General features: G+C 42.3%; 1 protein-coding gene across 1 annotated transcript in view; it reads right to left on the minus strand.

Annotated features, from left to right (window-relative positions):
• Window positions 1-18,435, minus strand: part of LOC124718638 — a 526,059-nt gene that overhangs the window by 38,746 nt on the left and 468,878 nt on the right. The window contains exon 30 of the mRNA XM_047244262.1: window positions 12,646-12,795. Coding sequence (XP_047100218.1) covers window positions 12,646-12,795 — 150 coding nt within the window. The remainder of the gene's footprint in view (window positions 1-12,645; window positions 12,796-18,435) is intronic.

Here is an 18,435-nt window from a genome sequence, read left to right on the forward strand (position 1 = left end):
ACGGAAGTGCAATATGGCAGTACTGACGAACGAAGAGATACACTTGAAGTTCACTAAGGCTATAGGTACTGTAATAAGAAATAGGTTAAAAGGAGGCTATCTTATTTCCCATTACGAGTTTCAAGAAGATTTGGCCATAAATGTGAATGAAGTTGTGAATCTGATAAATGTACTCAACCTCCAGCAATGTACTTGGTTTGAAAAGGATGGAAGCTGGCCTGCTGTGTAGTGGAGGCAGCATTATTTAAGAACGATTTTCTACTAATGTTTTGAGTAAAGAAAACGAGAATATATCTGTAGAAGAATGTTAAAAAGGAAAATTTCAAGGTAATTCAGTTTATACAGGGTTATTCTACATAATGGACCCATTTTCAAAATTTTGTATTTATTCAAGTACAAATCCAAAATGAACAAGCTTTATACCAACGAAAAGAGCAAATTTCGAAGTTTTTTCTATAATGTTTGACGTCAATTTAAAACTTTCTCGAATCCATCGGACATCACCCTCTGACACACGCGGTCGAGCTGTGCTTTTTCCTTTGCAACACTCCCAGCTGGTTTAAACTGCTTAAACCAACGGCTAATGCTTTTGTGAGTTAGTGGTTGAATACTGAATTTGGTACAAAATGCCTGCTGCACTGCAGATTACGACTCATTTTTTGCAAACTCAAGAACGCAGAAAATCTTGCTCGACAGTCACCATCTCACTCACAACTGACAGTGAAATGGAATGACGGCCCTTTTGCCACACGAACTCTACTGGCCGCTTCTGAAACCATTGCCATCCTTCTGCCACCACGCTCCAAAAACTTTGAAACTTCCTCTTTTCATTGGTATAAAGCTTGTTCATTTTGGATTTGTACTCGAATACGTACGAAATTTTGAAAATGGGTCCATCATTTAGAATAACCCTGTATATCGGTCAACTGAATTATTTCTTCCATCACCACGGTTTCCTAGCAGTTACCTTCTTTTTACCAATGGGTTTTATTCCCAACTTCTTTGATTACCCTTTCTAGAGATGTCCATTTCTCTTTAATTGTACTACCTATTCAATTTGAAAGTAATGTGTAACTACTTAAACTTGTGTTTTCATGTGTCTCGTTGGTATCTGATAAATGTATAAAACTTATTTTGATATTGTAATACATAAATCTCAGGGCAAGGCAAGAAGTATATGAAGCTCATGCTACATTATGCGAAATCCAGACTAATCAGTGTATCAAACAATTCGCCTAAAAGAGAGCAATCAGTTTCAGTGAAATTTACATACGCTGCCTGACTGCGAAACAAATGACTCAGACTAAAATGTTTGCCCTGAATATTGTTAATCTTTATCTTAGTCTCTTAAACAATGACTGTATTGGAACTGTTAATTTAATTACACAGCAAATGAACATGTAATTCAACGCAGCTGGCTTTCCGATAAAACTGCTTGAAAACTCACAAGATAGCACTTTACCAAGATCTTCTACTGGTATTAGGCCTCTGAACTAATATATTATTTTCACAAATAACACACTGACAATCACTGTGTCTTACAACAGACATGAATTTTGATGGTAATTAACTTCATTGGCCTACCTGTGTACACTGAATGCTTGTCTGCTCTGGACCCTGACACTATTAAGATAATGAGACTGTTGAAAATCAAATTTCATTCACCTTACTTCCGATGTGCAATGCAAGATGGTATCTTGTCACTTTTCATAAAAATTCTTTTGCAGCACACTGCTAGTGATGTGCAATGTGAGTATACAGACACATTCATAAAGGTACAGAATGAAAAATGAGGAACTGAACTTAATGACTGGTAAATGAGAACAAAGACTCCAAGTATAACAATGCTTGATTAAGCTGTAACAACACCACACCTTTTCATAAAGTGCTCACAAGTAGACAAGTTAGAAAAATATTTCTTAATAGTTTTCCTTTGTACAGTTACTTTCTCTGACACTTGTTTCAATTAAGGAGAGGGAAAGACGAAAGGATGTGGGTTTTAAGGGAGAGGGTAAGGAGTCATTCCAATCCCGGGAGCGGAAAGACTTACCTTATCCGAACTCCGGAGATGGGAACTTGCTCTTCAATATATCCTCTCTTCCCGTTACCCACCAGGCCTCAATCTCCGCTAATTCCAAGTTGCCGCCACTCATACCTGACCTGTCATTCAACAACATCTTTGCCTCTGCACTTCCGCCTCGACTGACATCTCTGCCCAAACTCTTTGTCTTTGAATATGTCTGCTTGTGTCTGTAAATGTGTGGATGGATATGTGTATGTGTGTGTGCGAGTGTATACCCGTCCTTTTTCCCCCTAAGGTAAGTCTTTCCGCTCCCGGGATTGGAATGACTCCTTACCCTCTCCCTTAAAACCCACATCCTTTCGTCTTTCTCTCTCTTTCCCTCTTTCCTGACGAAGCAACCATTGGTTGCGAAAGCTAGAATTTTGTGTGTATGTTTGTGTTTGTTTGTGTGCCTATCGACCTGCCAGCGCTTTCGTTTGGTACGTCACATCTTCTTTGTTTTTAGATATATTTTTCCCACGTGGAATGTTTCCCTCCCTACAGGCCAACCGCAAATTAGAACAGCATGCCACACTCCACCTCAAAAAAACTATCCAATCTCCTGGTTTCCCACCTCCGGAAAGGCAACTCACTCACCCTTCACAACCTTTCCAGCAAACCTCAACCTCCTCTCATTGCACAAAGACCCAGTCTCTCCAATCTACTCAATCTCCCACTTCCAGCTCCACTCCCTCCAAAACCTCAAAATTCCAATCAACACAATCTGGAACCACAACACCCTAATTCAGTAGTTAACCTTTCCTCCAAACCTCTCTCCCAATCCGAAACCTCTGTCCTATCCAAAGGCCTCACCATCAGCCCCACTCCCAGATTCAACCAAACAGCCCTCGTCAAAGATTTACTGTCCTACACTCGTACTCTCTGCTGGAAATATCACTTTGCCACGAAGAAAAATGATCCTAATCCTACTCCTAATGATCCAACTCCCCAAGACACTATCCAAATTGAACCCTGCCTGGAACAGTTCTGTCCTCCGTCACAGCGGGACCCACCTCCTCTTCCTCAAAATCACCCTCTCCAAACCTTCCAGGAATTTCTGATTTCCAGGCTTGCCTCTCAATCCTTCATAAAAAACCTTAATCCTACTCCCAACATCACCACTGCTGAAGCCCAGGCTATCTGTGATCTGAAGGCTGACCGATCCATCGTCATTCTTCCTGCGGACAAGGGTTCCACGACCGTGGTACTTGATCATCGGGAGTATGTGGCCTAGGGACTGCGTTAGCTTTCAGACAACACCACATACAAAGTTTGCCAAGGTAATCCCATTCCCGCTGTCCAGGTGGAGCTTCAAGGAATCCTCAGAACCTTAGGCCCCCTGCAAAACCTTTCACCTGACTCCATCAACCTCCTGACCCCACCGACACCCCGCACCCCTACCTTCTACCTTCTTCCTAAAATTCACAAACCCAATCATCCCGGCCGCCCCATTGTAGCTGGTTACCAAACCCCCACAGAACGTATCTCTGCCTACGTAGATCAACACCTTCAACCCATCCTTCATCAAAGACACCAATCACTTTCTCAAACGCCTGGAATCCTTGCCCAATCTATCACCCCCAGAAACCATCCTTGTAACCATTGATGCCACTTCCTTATACACAAATATTCCGTACGTCCAGAGCCTCGCTGCGATGGAGCACTTCCTTTCACGCCGATCACCTGCCACCCTACCTAAAACCTCTTTCCTCATTACCTTAGCCAGCTTCATCCTGACCCACAACTTCTTCACTTTCAAAGGCCAGACATACCAACAATTAAAGGGAACAGCCATGGGTACCAGGATGGCCCCCTCGTACGCCAACCTATTCATGGGTCGCTTAGAGGAAGCCTTCTTGGTTACCCAGGGCTGCAAACCCAAAGTTTGGTACAGATTTATTGATGACATCTTCATGACCTGGACTCACAGTGAAGAAGAATTCCAGAATTTCCTCTCCAACCTCGACTTCTTTGGTTCCATCAGATTCACCTGGTCCTACTCCAAATCCCATGCCACTTTCCTTGACGTTGACCTCCATCTGTCCAATGGCCAGCTTCACACATCTGTCCACATCAAACCCACCAACAAGCAACAGTACCTCCATTATGACAGCTGCCACCCATTCCACATCAAACGGTCCCTTCCTTACAGCCTAGGTCTTCGTGGCAAACGAATCTGCTCCAGTCAGGAATCCCTAAACAATTACATCAACAACCTGAAAACAGCTTTCGCATCCCGCAACTACCCTCCCGACCTGGTACAGAAGCAAATAACCAGAGCCACTTCCTCATCCCCTCAAACCTAGAAAATCCACACAGAAGAACCCCAAAAGTGCCCCACTTGTGACAGGATACTTTCCGGGACTGGATCAGACTCTGAATGTGGCTCTCCAGCAGGGATACGACTTCCTCAAATCCTGCCCTGAAATGAGATCCATCCTTCATGAAATCCTCCCCACTCCCCCAAGATTGTCTTTCCGCCGTCCACCTAACCTTCGTAACCTCTCAGTTTATCCCTATGAAATCCCCAAACCACCTTCCCTACCCTCTGGCTCCTACCCTTGTAACCGCCCCCGGTGTAAAACCTGTCCCATGCACCCTCCCACCACCACCTACTCCAGTCCTGTAACCCGGAAGGTGTACACGATCAAAGGCAGAGCCACGTGTGAAAGCACCCATGTGATTTACCAACTGACCTGCCTACACTGTGAAGCTTTCTATGTGGGAATGACCAGCAATAAACTGTCCATTCGCATGAATGGACACAGGGAGACAGTGTTTGTTGGTAATGAGGATCACCCTGTGGCTAAATATGCCTCGGTGCACGGCCAGCACATCTTGGCACAGTGTTACACCGTCCGGGTTATCTGGATACTTCCCACTAACACCAACCTGTCAGAACTCCGGAGATGGAACTTGCCCTTCAGTATATCCTCTCTTCTCGTTATCCGCCAGGCCTCAACCTCCGCTAATTTCAAGTTGCCGCCGCTCATACCTCACCCGTCTTTCAACAACATCTTTGCCTCTTTACTTCCACCTTGACTGACATCTCTGCCCAAACTCTTTGCCTTTACAGATGTCTGCTTGTGTCTGTGTATGTGCGGATGGATATTTGGGTGTGTGTGCGAGTGTATACCCGTTTTTTTCCCCCTAAGGTAAGTCTTTCCGCTCCCGGGATTGGAATGACTCCTTACCCTCTCCCTTAAAACTCACATCCTTTAGTCTTTCCCTCTCCTTCCCTCTTTCCTGATGAAGCAGCCGTTGGATACTGATGAAAATGAAGTACAAGTCATTCAGAAATGAAATAAATAGGAAATGCAGCAAAGCTAAGATGAAATGGTTGAAATGGCTGTATGAAAGATGGGAAGAAATTGAAAAAGAAATGATTGTCGGAAGGACAGACTCAGCATACAGCAAAGTCACGACAACCTTCAATGACATTAAAAGCAAGAGTCGTAACATTAAGAGTGCAAAGGGAGAGCCAGATTTGTCTGATATAATAGAAGAAACAGGAGTAGATTTAGAAGAGATAGGGGATACAGTATTAAGATCAAATAAAGCAGAAGTGATGGGTAACAATACATCACAATTTCGAAAATCATTAGGGTAAGTAGCATGACTATTCACGTCGGTGCTTAGAATGGCGATAAACCACCTGACTTTCAGCAAAATATCATCCCCTCAATTCCGAAGACTACAATACTGCTAAATTCGAGAATTATCACACAATCGGCTTAACAGCTCGTGCATCCAAGTTGCTGACAAGAATACGATACAGAAGAATAGGAAAGAAAATTCAGGACATTTGGCTTTAGGAAATGTAAAGGCACCAGAGGGATAATTTTAATATTGTGGTTGATAATGTAAGCAAGACTAAAGAAAAATCAAGATACATTCATAGGCATCTGACGACCAGGAAAAGGGTTTGACACTGTCAAATGGTGCAAGATGTTCAAAATTCCGAGGGAAATGGGGTAAGTTATAGGGAGAGATGATAATACACAACATGTACAAGAGTCAAGAACGAAAATTAGACCAAGAATGAAGTGCTCGGGTTAAAAAGGGTGCAAGTCAGGGATGTAGTGTTTTCTCCCTACTGTTCAATCTATACATCAAAGAAGCAATGATGGAAATAGAAGAAAGGTTCAGGAGTGGAATTAAAATTCAAGGTGGAAATGATATCAATGATATGATTTGCTTATGACATTGAAAGTGAAGAAGAATTAGATGAACTACTGAATGGAATGAACAGTCTAATGAGCACCAAATATGTTAAGAGAGTTAATTGAAGAACAATGAAAGTAATGAGAAGCATCAGAAATGGGAACAGTGAAAAAGTTATCAGGGTTGATGGTCACAAAGTAGATGAAGTCAAGGACTTCTGCTACCTAGGATGCAAAATAACCAATGATGGATGGAGCTAGGGCAACACCAAAAGCACACTAGAACAGGTAAAAAAGGTATTCACGGCCAATCGAAGTCTACTAGTATCAAATATAGATCTTAATTTGAGGAAGAAATTTCTAAGAATAAACGTTTGAGCAGCACAGCATTGTATGGTAGTGAAACATGGACTGTGGGAAAATCTGACAGAAGAGAATCGAACCATTTGAGATGAGGTGCTACAGATGAATGTTGAAAATTACACTACTGGCCATTAAAATTGCTACAACAAGATGACGTGATACAGACACGAAATTAACCGACAGGAAGAAGATGCTGTGATATGCAAATGATTAGCTTTTCAGAGCATTCACACAAGGCTGGCGCCAGTGGCGACACCTACAATGTGCTGACATGAGGAGAGTTTCCAACCGATTTCTCATACACAAACAGCAATTGACTGGTGTTGCCTCGTGAAATGTTGTTGCAATGCCTCGAGTGAGGAGGAGAAATGCGTACCATCACGTTTCCGACTTTGATAAAGGTCGGATTGTAGCCTATTGCGATTGTGGTTCATTGTATTGCGACATTGGTGCTCGCGTTGGTCGAGATCCAAAGACTGTTAGCAGAATAAGGAATCTGTGGGTTCAGGAGGGTAATACGGAACGCCGTGCTGGATCCCAACGGCCTCATATCACTAGCAGTCGAGATGACAGGCATCTTATCCGCATGGCTGTAACGGATCGTGCAGCCACGTCTCGATCCCTGAGTCAACAGATGGGGACGTTTGCAAGACGACAACCATCTGCACGAACAGTTCGACAACGTTTGCAGCAGCACAGACTATCAGCTCGGAGACCATGGCTGCGGTTACCCTTGACGCTGCATCACAGACGGGAGCGCCTGTGATGATGTACTCAACCACAAACCTGGGTGCATGAATGGCAAAACGTCACTTTTTCAGATGAATCCAGGTTCTGTTTACAGCATCATGACGGTCGCATCCGTGTTTGGCGACGGTGCACGCACATTGGAAGCGTGTATTCGTCATCACCATACTGGCGTGATGGTATGGGGTGCCATTGGTTACACGTCTTGGTCACCTTTTGTTCGCATTGACGGCACTTTGAACAGTGGACGTCACATTTCAGATGTGTTACAACCTGTAGGTCTACCCTTCATTCGATCCCTGCAAAACCCTACATTTCAGTAGAATAATGCATGACCGCATGCCTTTCTCAACACGGAAAATGTTTGACTGTTGCCCTGGACAGCACATTCTCCAGATCTCTCACCAACTGAAAATGTCTGGTCAATGGTGGCCGAGCAACTGGCTCATCACAATATACCAGTCACTACCCTTTATGAACTGTGGTATTGTGTTGAAGCTGCATGGGCAGCTGTACCTGTACACGCCATCCGAGCTCTGTTTGACTCAATGCCCAGGCGTATCAAGGCCGTTATTACGGCCAGAGGTGGTTGTTCTGGATACTGATTTCTCAGGAACTATGCACCCAAACTGCGTGAAAATGTAATCACATGTCAGTTCTAGTATAATATATTTGTCGAATGAATACCCGTTTATCATCTGATTTTTCTTCTTGGTGTAGCAATTTTAATCGCCAGTAGTGTAGATGGAGTGATGAGATAAGGAATGAGGAGGTTCTGCACAGAACAGGAGAGGAAAGGAATATGTGGAAAACACTGACAAGGAGAAGGGACAGGATGATGGACATTTGTTAAAGAAAGCTGGGAAAACCTTCCACAGTACTAGAGGGAGCTGTAGAGAGTAGTGGCTGTAGACAAAGACATAGAATGGAATACATCCAGCAAATAATTGAGGTTTTAGGTTGTAACTGCTGCTCTGAGATGAAGAGGCTGGTACAGAAGAGGAATTCATGATGAGACCCCCACCTTTCGGACAGTGTACCTAGTCTGTCCAAAATATAGAGGGGTCCAAAAATGTATCCACTGTTTAAAAGTCCATAACTTGTAAAATGATTGACGGAGTTGTCTCATTTTTGGTGAAAGTGTAGCTTAAAGTCCAACTTAAAGATATCACTGTAGGTGTTCTAAATGGTCACCATTAACATTCACACACAAACAATGCCACCGAACTGCAGCATGAACTACCGACTGCAACATGTTCAGTTGGATATTTGCACATGAATGTACCATGGATTCTCAAAGTTCATCCAATGTGCATGGCTTTTGTCAACGTCCTTTAGCGTTCCCCCCAGGTAAAAGTCCAGAGGCGTTAGGTCTGGGGAACGTGGTGGATACTCCACAGCACCTCTACGGCCTATCCATCTTCCTGGTAGATTTTCGTCGAGATACGCCCTAACACTATCTTGTTGAAAGTAAACTCTTCTGTCTCCATACAAGTCTCGGATGGCAAATAAAATGGATGTCCGAAGCTTCTGAAGGTACACCTCTCTGGTAACTGTGCCGTGAAAGATGAATGGCCCAATCGAGCCCAGTACGACAACCCACACCACACATTTACTCCTGGCAAATTCATGGCTTTGTCTACATGGACGTTCGGATTTTCAGCGGCCCAGTAGATGCAATTGTGGCGATTTACTGCACCATTGAGTTTTAACTGTGCCTCATCAGACCACACAATCATCTCTGCAAACTCTTCATCGTTGCGCACCATGTTAGTAAACCACTCGCAGTACTCCATTCTACGATCTGAGTCGTCCTCGTTCATTGCGTGTAGCAATCGTGGGAGGTAGCACTTCCACTTTGCTGTCTTCAAAATTCGCCGAACAGTTGAGCGACTAACTCCAGTTTCACGGGCACACTGCCTCACAGACTTCTGTGGTGAGCGAGTGAATTGTTGTAACACACGACGGGAGTTAGCTGGACTTGTTACTGTTACACGTCGTCCAGACCATTGTGTGTGTACATCTTTAACAAATGCGACGAATCGTTAAACATGTCGGTGGCTCTGTCTGATACTCATTTCACCATTGCCATTGAACCTCATTAACATTTTCGTACTTAAAATACCACTTCAAAACTTGCTCCAGCCATGTTTACTTGAGTAACTAGGTGCAACTAAGAACAAAACACTCACTATCTGGTGACTGTCATCTGACAAAACAAAACAACGCAATACAACACTTGCGTGACGATTGCCGGAACTACAAACCATTACACTACCAAAGATGAGACAACTCCGTCAATTAGTTTGCCAGCTATGGTCTTTTAAACAGCGGATACATTTTTTTGGACCCCTCTGTATTAAATTCTGCATTTGAAAATATGAGCGACCAAAAATTTTCTGTTTGGGGGCATTGCCGCGGCACATATGCACATGTGACTCCAATACCGGTATACAAGCACTGACATGTAGACAGTAGATTAGTGTGTCATTTTTGTCTTTCTGACGTGTGTTCGGTAAATGTGGAAATGTGAGTTATGGCAACGTTATTACCAAATGCGTCCAAACAGTAGCAATATGCTCTTATTCTTTTCTTAGCTGCCAAAGGATGAACACTGAGAGACATTCACAAGAGAATGAAGAATGTATAAAATGCACGTCCTCATACCGCAACTGTTGTAGTGCAGACGCTATGCCGATTCGAGTAGGAGACACCCACCTATAGCCCCGATCGCTCCCCACGCAATCGACACGCTGTTACAGACTTGTTCGTGCAGCAAGACACTGACTTTTACCAAACGGATAACTTCAACGTGATGTGTCAGTGACACGATTGCCACAGTGCTCACAGTGATTTTGCTGACAGGCATAGCAATTGTGGACTTTACGGCCTTCGAACAGAAAGTTTTTGATTGCCCCTTATACATTCGCACAAGACAACAGCTTCTATTGCAACAGTTTTTTTAATTACCAACAAACTCACAAATAACTGCTGTGTAATAAACATTTCTCGTGTATAGAAACAACTGTAACAACTCAGACTACACACAGTACCTTGCACTGACACATTTGCCATTACCAAAAAATCAATAAGTGTTCAGGAGCAACCACACAAATGAAATATGGCTCCCTTGATAACACAAAATATTCTGAAAGTAGCAGGTGCAGCTCAACAGACAGGTTCATTTTACAAGAATTCCGAACACTGTACGAGTGTACCACGCTTTAGATTGATAACCGAGATATAACCTTGTGCAATATCTTCACAAACATATGACTGGATGGGCAAATTTTTCACCAATAGAAGCCCATATCTTTTATACAATGGCAAATGTTCTATACAGTGTTAAGGACAGAAAGACATCATCACCACAGACGTTAGTGAACTCGTTTCATTAAGTTATGCACAGAATAGTGTAGATCACATTTTATGTAACTGTAATGGCCAATTTCAGGTAAGTTAGGTCGCCTTCAGACTTATAACTAAAATACTGCACTGTCAGTACCAGCAGCATCAACCAATGAGCATTGTCACAAGTTGTAATGAACACCAGCTGATGCCGGTGGCACTGTTAGTCCATTATTTAAGTGCAAGTCTGAAGATGACCTAATTCAGCTGAAAGTGGTCATGATAGTTACATAAGATGTGATCTGGACCGTTCTGTGCATGAAAGAAACTACTTGGGCATATTACAAGACCACTAATATTCTCAGAATACAAAAATTATTTAGCTTGCCGATTAAGCTATTCGCGTACAGTGCAATTTCACAGTTCGATTTCTGGCCGTAGGCCCTTCTGCGTGCCTTGTTGAACTGGATCTTCTTGGAGAATGGATACAGCAGAGGACAACTTAGTCATGACTTGAAGTTTGTTTCCAGAATGTGCAAAATTTAATAAAATTTCCTGGCAGATGAAAATTGTGCAAAGCTGGGGCTAAGACATAGGCCATAGTCTTCGGAGGCACAATTCATGTTTCAACTCGCAGCTCGAGTCTGTGAGAAGTTCTCCCTCGGGAACAACAGAGAGGTTTACTGTTAGAGTTTCTCACAGGGACATACGTTTAATGCACTGAGAAGTTTCGGTTCGTATACTCTCTGCTGCAGAGTGAAAGATTCAGTCACCAAACTCAAGTGCTTCATTTCTACGTCCTAGGGTGTGTTTGCTGCAGCATTACAAATTACAGTGGGGTGACCTGGAGGAGATAATTCCACAACAAACTTCATGAAGCCAAAGCAAAGACCAACAGATGAAATAATAAATTATGAATATCACTGTTTCAGAATTTTTGTTTCTTAGTTGAGGATCATTTGCACAGAGTATTCTATGACAGTCAATTACTTGCTGCAAATACATGTCTACAACTATGACACAATTAAAGAAATGTGACTGATCACTTATTCCAATCATCTTTTTATATAGGGTTTCACAGTGGTAAAGTTACTTGAAAGTTAGACACATGCTTCCACCTCAGGTGCTCCTGGTTGATTTGTAAATATTTTTATTTAGTGCTTTTCACACAATTGGCCAATTCTGGCCTTACAAGCCTTTCTCAAGTCCTACAGGTATCAACACCGACAGCACGTATGCATACTAATATCACAACTCCCAATATTTACCACGGCAAGTGGAAACACATACAGCAATGTATCTGGTTATAAATAACAGACATTGGCTTTTAGTAAGTGGGAATATGCTCAATCAAGTGCCAGATTTAAAAATAAGTAACTAAATAAAATAAGATACAAATTTAAAAAATAAAATAAATAAGTGTTTGCCCACAAAAAAAAAAGAGCACATGAATGGTACGCTGTCACTTTTCGAAACAACAAAGTCAGTTACTTATAACAGTGTATATTGGGAGCTACAATATAAGTGTGCCTACATGTTGTCAGTAAAAATGAAATGATTGTACAACACTGCCAGCCGGGAGGCCCCATCCGGGGAAGATCGGCCGCCGAGTGGGAGTCTCATTTCAGTCGACGCCACATCGGGCGACTCGCGTGCCGGTAACGAGGACGAAATGACGACGAGGGCAACACAATACCCAGTCCGTGAGCAGAGGAAATCTCAAACCCGACCGGGAATCGAACCCGGGCCAGCTGCACGGGAGGCAAGCACGTGACCATTCACCTAGGCAGGCAGACGAGTAGTCAGTATTTTGATACCTACAGGACTTCAGAACAAATCTGCCGGCTGAAACTGGCCAGCTACTAAGACACAGTGAATAAAAGTAATGGCAAACTGAGCAATAACAGACAATGTGGAACCGTGCCCCTAACCTCCAACAAGTTATCATCTCATGGGACAGACCTCGGAGGTGATGCTGGCGACGCTCAGCATGCTGCTCTCCATGTCGGCTGGGGGCCGCACGTGGTCCAGCTGCGAAGTGCAGCTGCTGGAAGCACTCACACAGCCGTTGTCCCCGGACAAGTTCTCCAGGCTGCCGAGAGCCCTCCGCACCTGTGCACAGTCGAGCAGGAAATAATATTTCAACTTTCGTTGCACTGATGGCATCGTGTATGTCACCGAGTTACTACACGGTAATAGAAATGCTGCAGATGTGGAGTGCAATTAATAGTGCACTGCAGTCTATTTAGAGGACATCTGTGTCATTGGTCACAGCTGTACTCAGTTAATGCAAAAATGATACTCAAGTGAGAGATGCTAAACAAAGACACTGCTGTCAGGGAGCAGAATGTTAGACTCTTGTCTTGCAAAGTTATTTCAAACAATGGGTACATAATTAAGTCATTAACCATGCCTTCTACAATTTATCAGAATATCTGGACTAATGGATGTAAGTCCCCACTTAACTCTAACATTTGTATTAAACAGATGTTGACTTTACACAGAATACCAACAGCTGTCTATATACTGGCAAAGTAATGTAAATGTTTTTATTTGAAGTATCAGATAAAAACACCTGATGAGTAGTACAAGATGATGAGAAAAGGCACATTTTAAAGCAGCTGTTTTTCTCCTAAAATACAGAAATAACTTAAGCCACTTATTCCTTAAAGAATACAACTTCCGTGTATACAACAGCTCGAAATGTTTGATTATTTTACAAATGATAATGTGTTAAATTATTTTCTGTAAGTGAGAAAAAGATTAAGGAAGGTTTGAAATAATGATTAAAATTTGTCGGAAGTCACTAAGTGTTCTCGTTATGAAACACTTGATGAATATAAACTAAGATATTTGCTCTTCATTTTAAGCAAAAGCTAGTTTTTCAACGTTTATGTCGTCATATCTCCTGAGCTATATGTTGGGACTGAGTTGCAAATATAGTTAGTAGTAAAGAACTAATAAATTACGTCACACCTGAGATTGAAGTTTGACTCCGTGTTAACAATGGAAATTTATTAAGTGATTGACTTTTTTTCCCCACCATTTTGTGGGGGGGATGTCAACAAAAACATGTTTTGTATAGGTTTGAAGTAATGTGTAAACTTTGTTTGACGTTGCTAAGCGCTTTCTTTCTCAAATACCGGATGAATTAAGTTAGTGTATTTGCTAGTTGTTATTTATGCTGCCTCTAGACAAACATACTGTTTCTAACTGTAATACTCATCTTAATGTGTAATTTAATATTTTCCAGGCAAATTAAATGTTCGAAGAGATTTCGGGACAGCAGACGGTTGTCATAAACTTCATTCCACGATATTTCAACTGGTCTGAAGAGACTGGAGGTGTCCAGTTGAAATATCGTGGAACGGACTTTACAACGACCGGCTGCGATCCCAAAATCTCTTCAAACATCGTCTTAATGTGTTAAACTTTTAACATAAGATTATACAGGGTGGTGCAAATAAAAGTGACCCAGACAAGTGGATACGGCTGGATGCGAGTGTGTGCATATAACCACACCACGTGTACACCTGCCACATGATCCACACCAGTACACAGTTTAGTAGCACACTTACACAATCTCCACACCTGACAGTGTTGTCAACACAGGTAAGTCTGGTCACGGCTCAAGCAAGCCACACAGATTACCTGATTCTCAGTGTGAGATTACTTTGTGTGGGGAGCCCTCAAGTTTAAGGTGTATCGCAACATGCTTTGTAGTCTTCAAGAACTGCAGCAGAACATTCTGCACGAGATCGCAGCTGTCCAGCCTCGATCCGCCTTCAGTAACTTGCTGACCGGCCCCAAAAGCACTAAGAGACGAATGGTGGCCACTTTCAACATCTGCTATAGTCAGGTTATCACTGTATTTCCTTTCCTCTACTGTGTTTCCTCATACCCCAGAACTACGTTCTCCAGGCCACTTTAATCTGTCCCATCCCGTACTGCTTCATGAGTGGAGTATGACAGCTACTCAAATTTTTAAATTCGACCAATAATTAAGCGAAATATTGAAACTTGATGTTTTACTCCGCCTATACTGCAACTGGCACTGGATTCCAGGTTAATAGAGATCTCTTGTTCTATACATATTTAGCAACTGCAAAGCTCTGATGGGTTCACCAGTACAAGGGGTGTTTGAAAACTCCGTGCATAGTCCAAGAGATTGCACCGCCGGCGTCTATCGAGGTCACATTTAGTTAGTAGCATCTTTGGAAAGAACGCACACCAAGTTTCAGCCATATTGGTCCATTTCTTCGTGTTTGGTATTCGTGTGGATCAAGGAAGTCGAGTGATTGTCAAAAAATGGACAAAGAAGAATTTCGAGTGGTGATGAAACATTACTTTATGAAAGGCAAAACGCCTCAGGAGACTAAAGAGGAGCTTGATAAACATTACGGTGACTCTGCACCTTCGATTAGAACAGTTTATAAGTGCTTTCAAAATTTTCAGAGTGGCCATATGGGCACAAGTGATGCTGAACGTTCTGGATGCCCTGTGGAGGTTACAACTCCAGAAATCATTGATAAAATCCATGAGACGGTGATGGATGACAGAAGAGTTAAGGTGCGTCAGACTGCTAGTGCTGTGGGCATCTCGAATGAACGGGTACATAATATTTTGCACAAACATTTGGACATGAGAAAACTATCTGCAAGATGGGTTCCACAATTGCTCACGGTTGACCAAAAACGGAATCGTGTGAAGTGTTGCAAGGATGGTTTGCAGCTGTTCAGGAAGAATCCGCAGGACTTTGTAAGTGTTGCTTCGTCACTGTGGATGAAACATGGATACATTATTATACTCCTGAGACCAAACAACAATCTAAACAATGGGTGACCAAGGGAGAATCTGCACCAAAAAGGCGAAGACCAGTCCTTCGGCCGGAAATGTTATGGCAACTGTCTTTCGGGATTTGCAAGGGATAATCCTCATCGACTATCTGGAAAAGGGTAAAACTATTACAGGTGCGTATTATTCATCGTTATTGGACCGTTTGAAAACCGAGCTGCAAGGAAAATGCTGGCAATTGGACCGCAAAAATTTCCTTGCCCATCACGACAATGCATCAGCACACACCTCAGCAGTTGTCGTCACAAAATTAATGGAAATACGATTCCAACTCGCCCCCCCCCCCCCCCCCCACATTCCCCAGACTTGGCTCCCTTGGACAACTACTTGTTCCCCAATTTGAAGAAATGGCATGCGGGACAAAGATTTTATTCAAACGAGGAGGTGATTGCAGCAACTAATAGCTATTTTGCAGCCTTGGACAATTCCTATAATAACAAATTAGAAAAGCGTTGGACAAAGTGTATAAGTTTAAAAGGATACTATGTCGAAAAATAAAAAAGGTTTACCCCAAACACGCAAGTAGTTTTTATTTTTGCACGGACTTTTCAAATGCCCCTCGTAATATACAAATGTTTTGTATTTGTGAGTGCTCAGAAATATTCTAATTTCCAAAAATGGCAACTAGACTGAGGTGAGAGCAGCTTGCAGCTCACTAGTCTAATTGTGGCCATCCCTGCTATGTAAGTTCTGCATAGGGCACTGGCTTAGAAGAAAACCACCATACTGGTGGAGGCAGCTTGCAACACTGACCAGAACACTGTCTGTACAACAACACAGTAATGTCGGACAAATGCTTCACGAGTTCTTGCCGTGTCAGATTTACATTCAGTGTCGAGCTTTTGACCACTCGAAAATTAGAGAAATGCTGTGTCCAGTAAAAGACAGCCTTAGCTCCATGTTCCTTCTTCATAAAATACCATGTGAATCTGTTACCATTTACATTAGTTAATCAATATAATCATTTTCAGGACATTGCCACATTAAATATCGTAACTTCAACAAATTTGCTGTTCCCCAAAACAGCCTCATGAACGTACATACATTTATGTTATATGAAACATAAATATTATCTCATGCATAGATTGAAATTTGTAACAACTACTTTAACCGGGACAATGGCTATACCATAGGTGCATGGAAACAACTGCTTGATGCTGAATGATAACAGAGAAATATGGTGAGTCATCAGCCGTCTAGCGAAATCAGCATCACTACCAATATTCTTCAGTCATAAACATCGACATAATCTCTGGCAGCACAATACGTGACTTTGTGAAATCTCCAACACATAATTCAATGATCATAATTCAACGAACTAAATAAAGTACCAAATGGCCTACTGAAATCTCCTGAAGATCACTATCGAGGAAGTCGTCAAAAGCTATGTTGTCACAATAATACATGATAATGCATATAACAATATTTGTTTAGGGTTCATTTAAGTTTTTTTATAACTTTTTGCTTTAAAATTTTCACAGATTGGTCTGTATACGTTAAGTAAAGTGTACTATACCGGAGATTGAGGTTCTTTGCATTGTATGTGAGTAATGTAAGTAAAATACTAAATAAATTGTTTATTATATTAAATAACTTTCCGATGACCTTTCATATTTAAAAATATTTGTGTATATAATTTGTTCATGTTGATGTAAATTTGACACTTTAAGAAATGGTCACGATTAGCATCAAATAAAAGAAATAGGTGTCATGTAAAAGCCAGTGTGCTTCTGTTTAAAATAAAAGTAGCCCTGGGGAGAGGAAAAGATGGCAATGGTGAATTGGTGCACTACCTAGAGAAAACGCAGAAAGTCACACAGTCTGTAGGCAGCAGTGACTGAGACAACACCTTTGTGAAGCAGGAGAAGCTTTGCGTGCAAATTCGCACAAAATGCCTCGGATGGATACTGTAAATGGCTTACGGCATAGCTGAGAGTTGTTGGGCTAATGTATGTAGAACTGAACCACGCCAAGAAGAGAAACTGAGCCCATACAGTAAGAGACTTGCAGACCATATTGTGGGTAGTGTAGCGACCGTAATTGTTCACCATACCCAAGCCTACAGCCACCATATTGTAAATTTACATTTGTACAGTGTGAACCATTAATTTAAACTGTGTTTTAATAACCATTCTTGAACTTTATGGAAAGTGGTTCAACCTGTTATTTCATCCTAATCATACACCTATATAGGATTCCTTCCTGGTGTTTGATGAATCCGAGTATCCTATTTTATAAATGTATGAAGTGCCAAGTTAATATAAAGAGGCGCCATTTAAATTGTTTTTTTTTTTGTCTTAATAATTACAAAGTGTTCTAGTAAAAGTTTACTTACATAAAACTCAAACAGAGTGTAGCTAAGGTATTAGAATCTGGTAAAAGACTATACAGAGTTTGTTAAACAAATTATAGCTTTTGAAAGTAAATTCCAGTAACAAAGAGGTTTTCTTGAAGTGAAATGATACACTCCTGGAAATGGAAAAAAGAACACATTGACGCCGGTGTGTCAGACCCACCATACTTGCTCCGGACACTGCGAGAGGGCTGTACAAGCAATGATCACACGCACGGCACAGCGGACACACCAGGAACCGCGGTGTTGGCCGTCGAATGGCGCTAGCTGCGCAGCATTTGTGCACCGCCGCCGTCAGTGTCAGCCAGTTTGCCGTGGCATACGGAGCTCCATCGCAGTCTTTAACACTGGTAGCATGCCGCGACAGCGTGGACGTGAACCTTATGTGCAGTTGACGGACTTTGAGCGAGGGCGTATAGTGGGCATGCGGGAGGCCGGGTGGACGTACCGCCGAATTGCTCAACACGTGGGGCGTGAGGTCTCCACAGTACATCGATGTTGTCACCAGTGGTCGGTGGAAGGTGCACGTGCCCGTCGACCTGGGA

This window comes from Schistocerca piceifrons, chromosome 10 (assembly GCF_021461385.2).
Source record: "Schistocerca piceifrons isolate TAMUIC-IGC-003096 chromosome 10, iqSchPice1.1, whole genome shotgun sequence".
Taxonomy (NCBI): Eukaryota; Metazoa; Arthropoda; class Insecta; order Orthoptera; family Acrididae; genus Schistocerca; species Schistocerca piceifrons.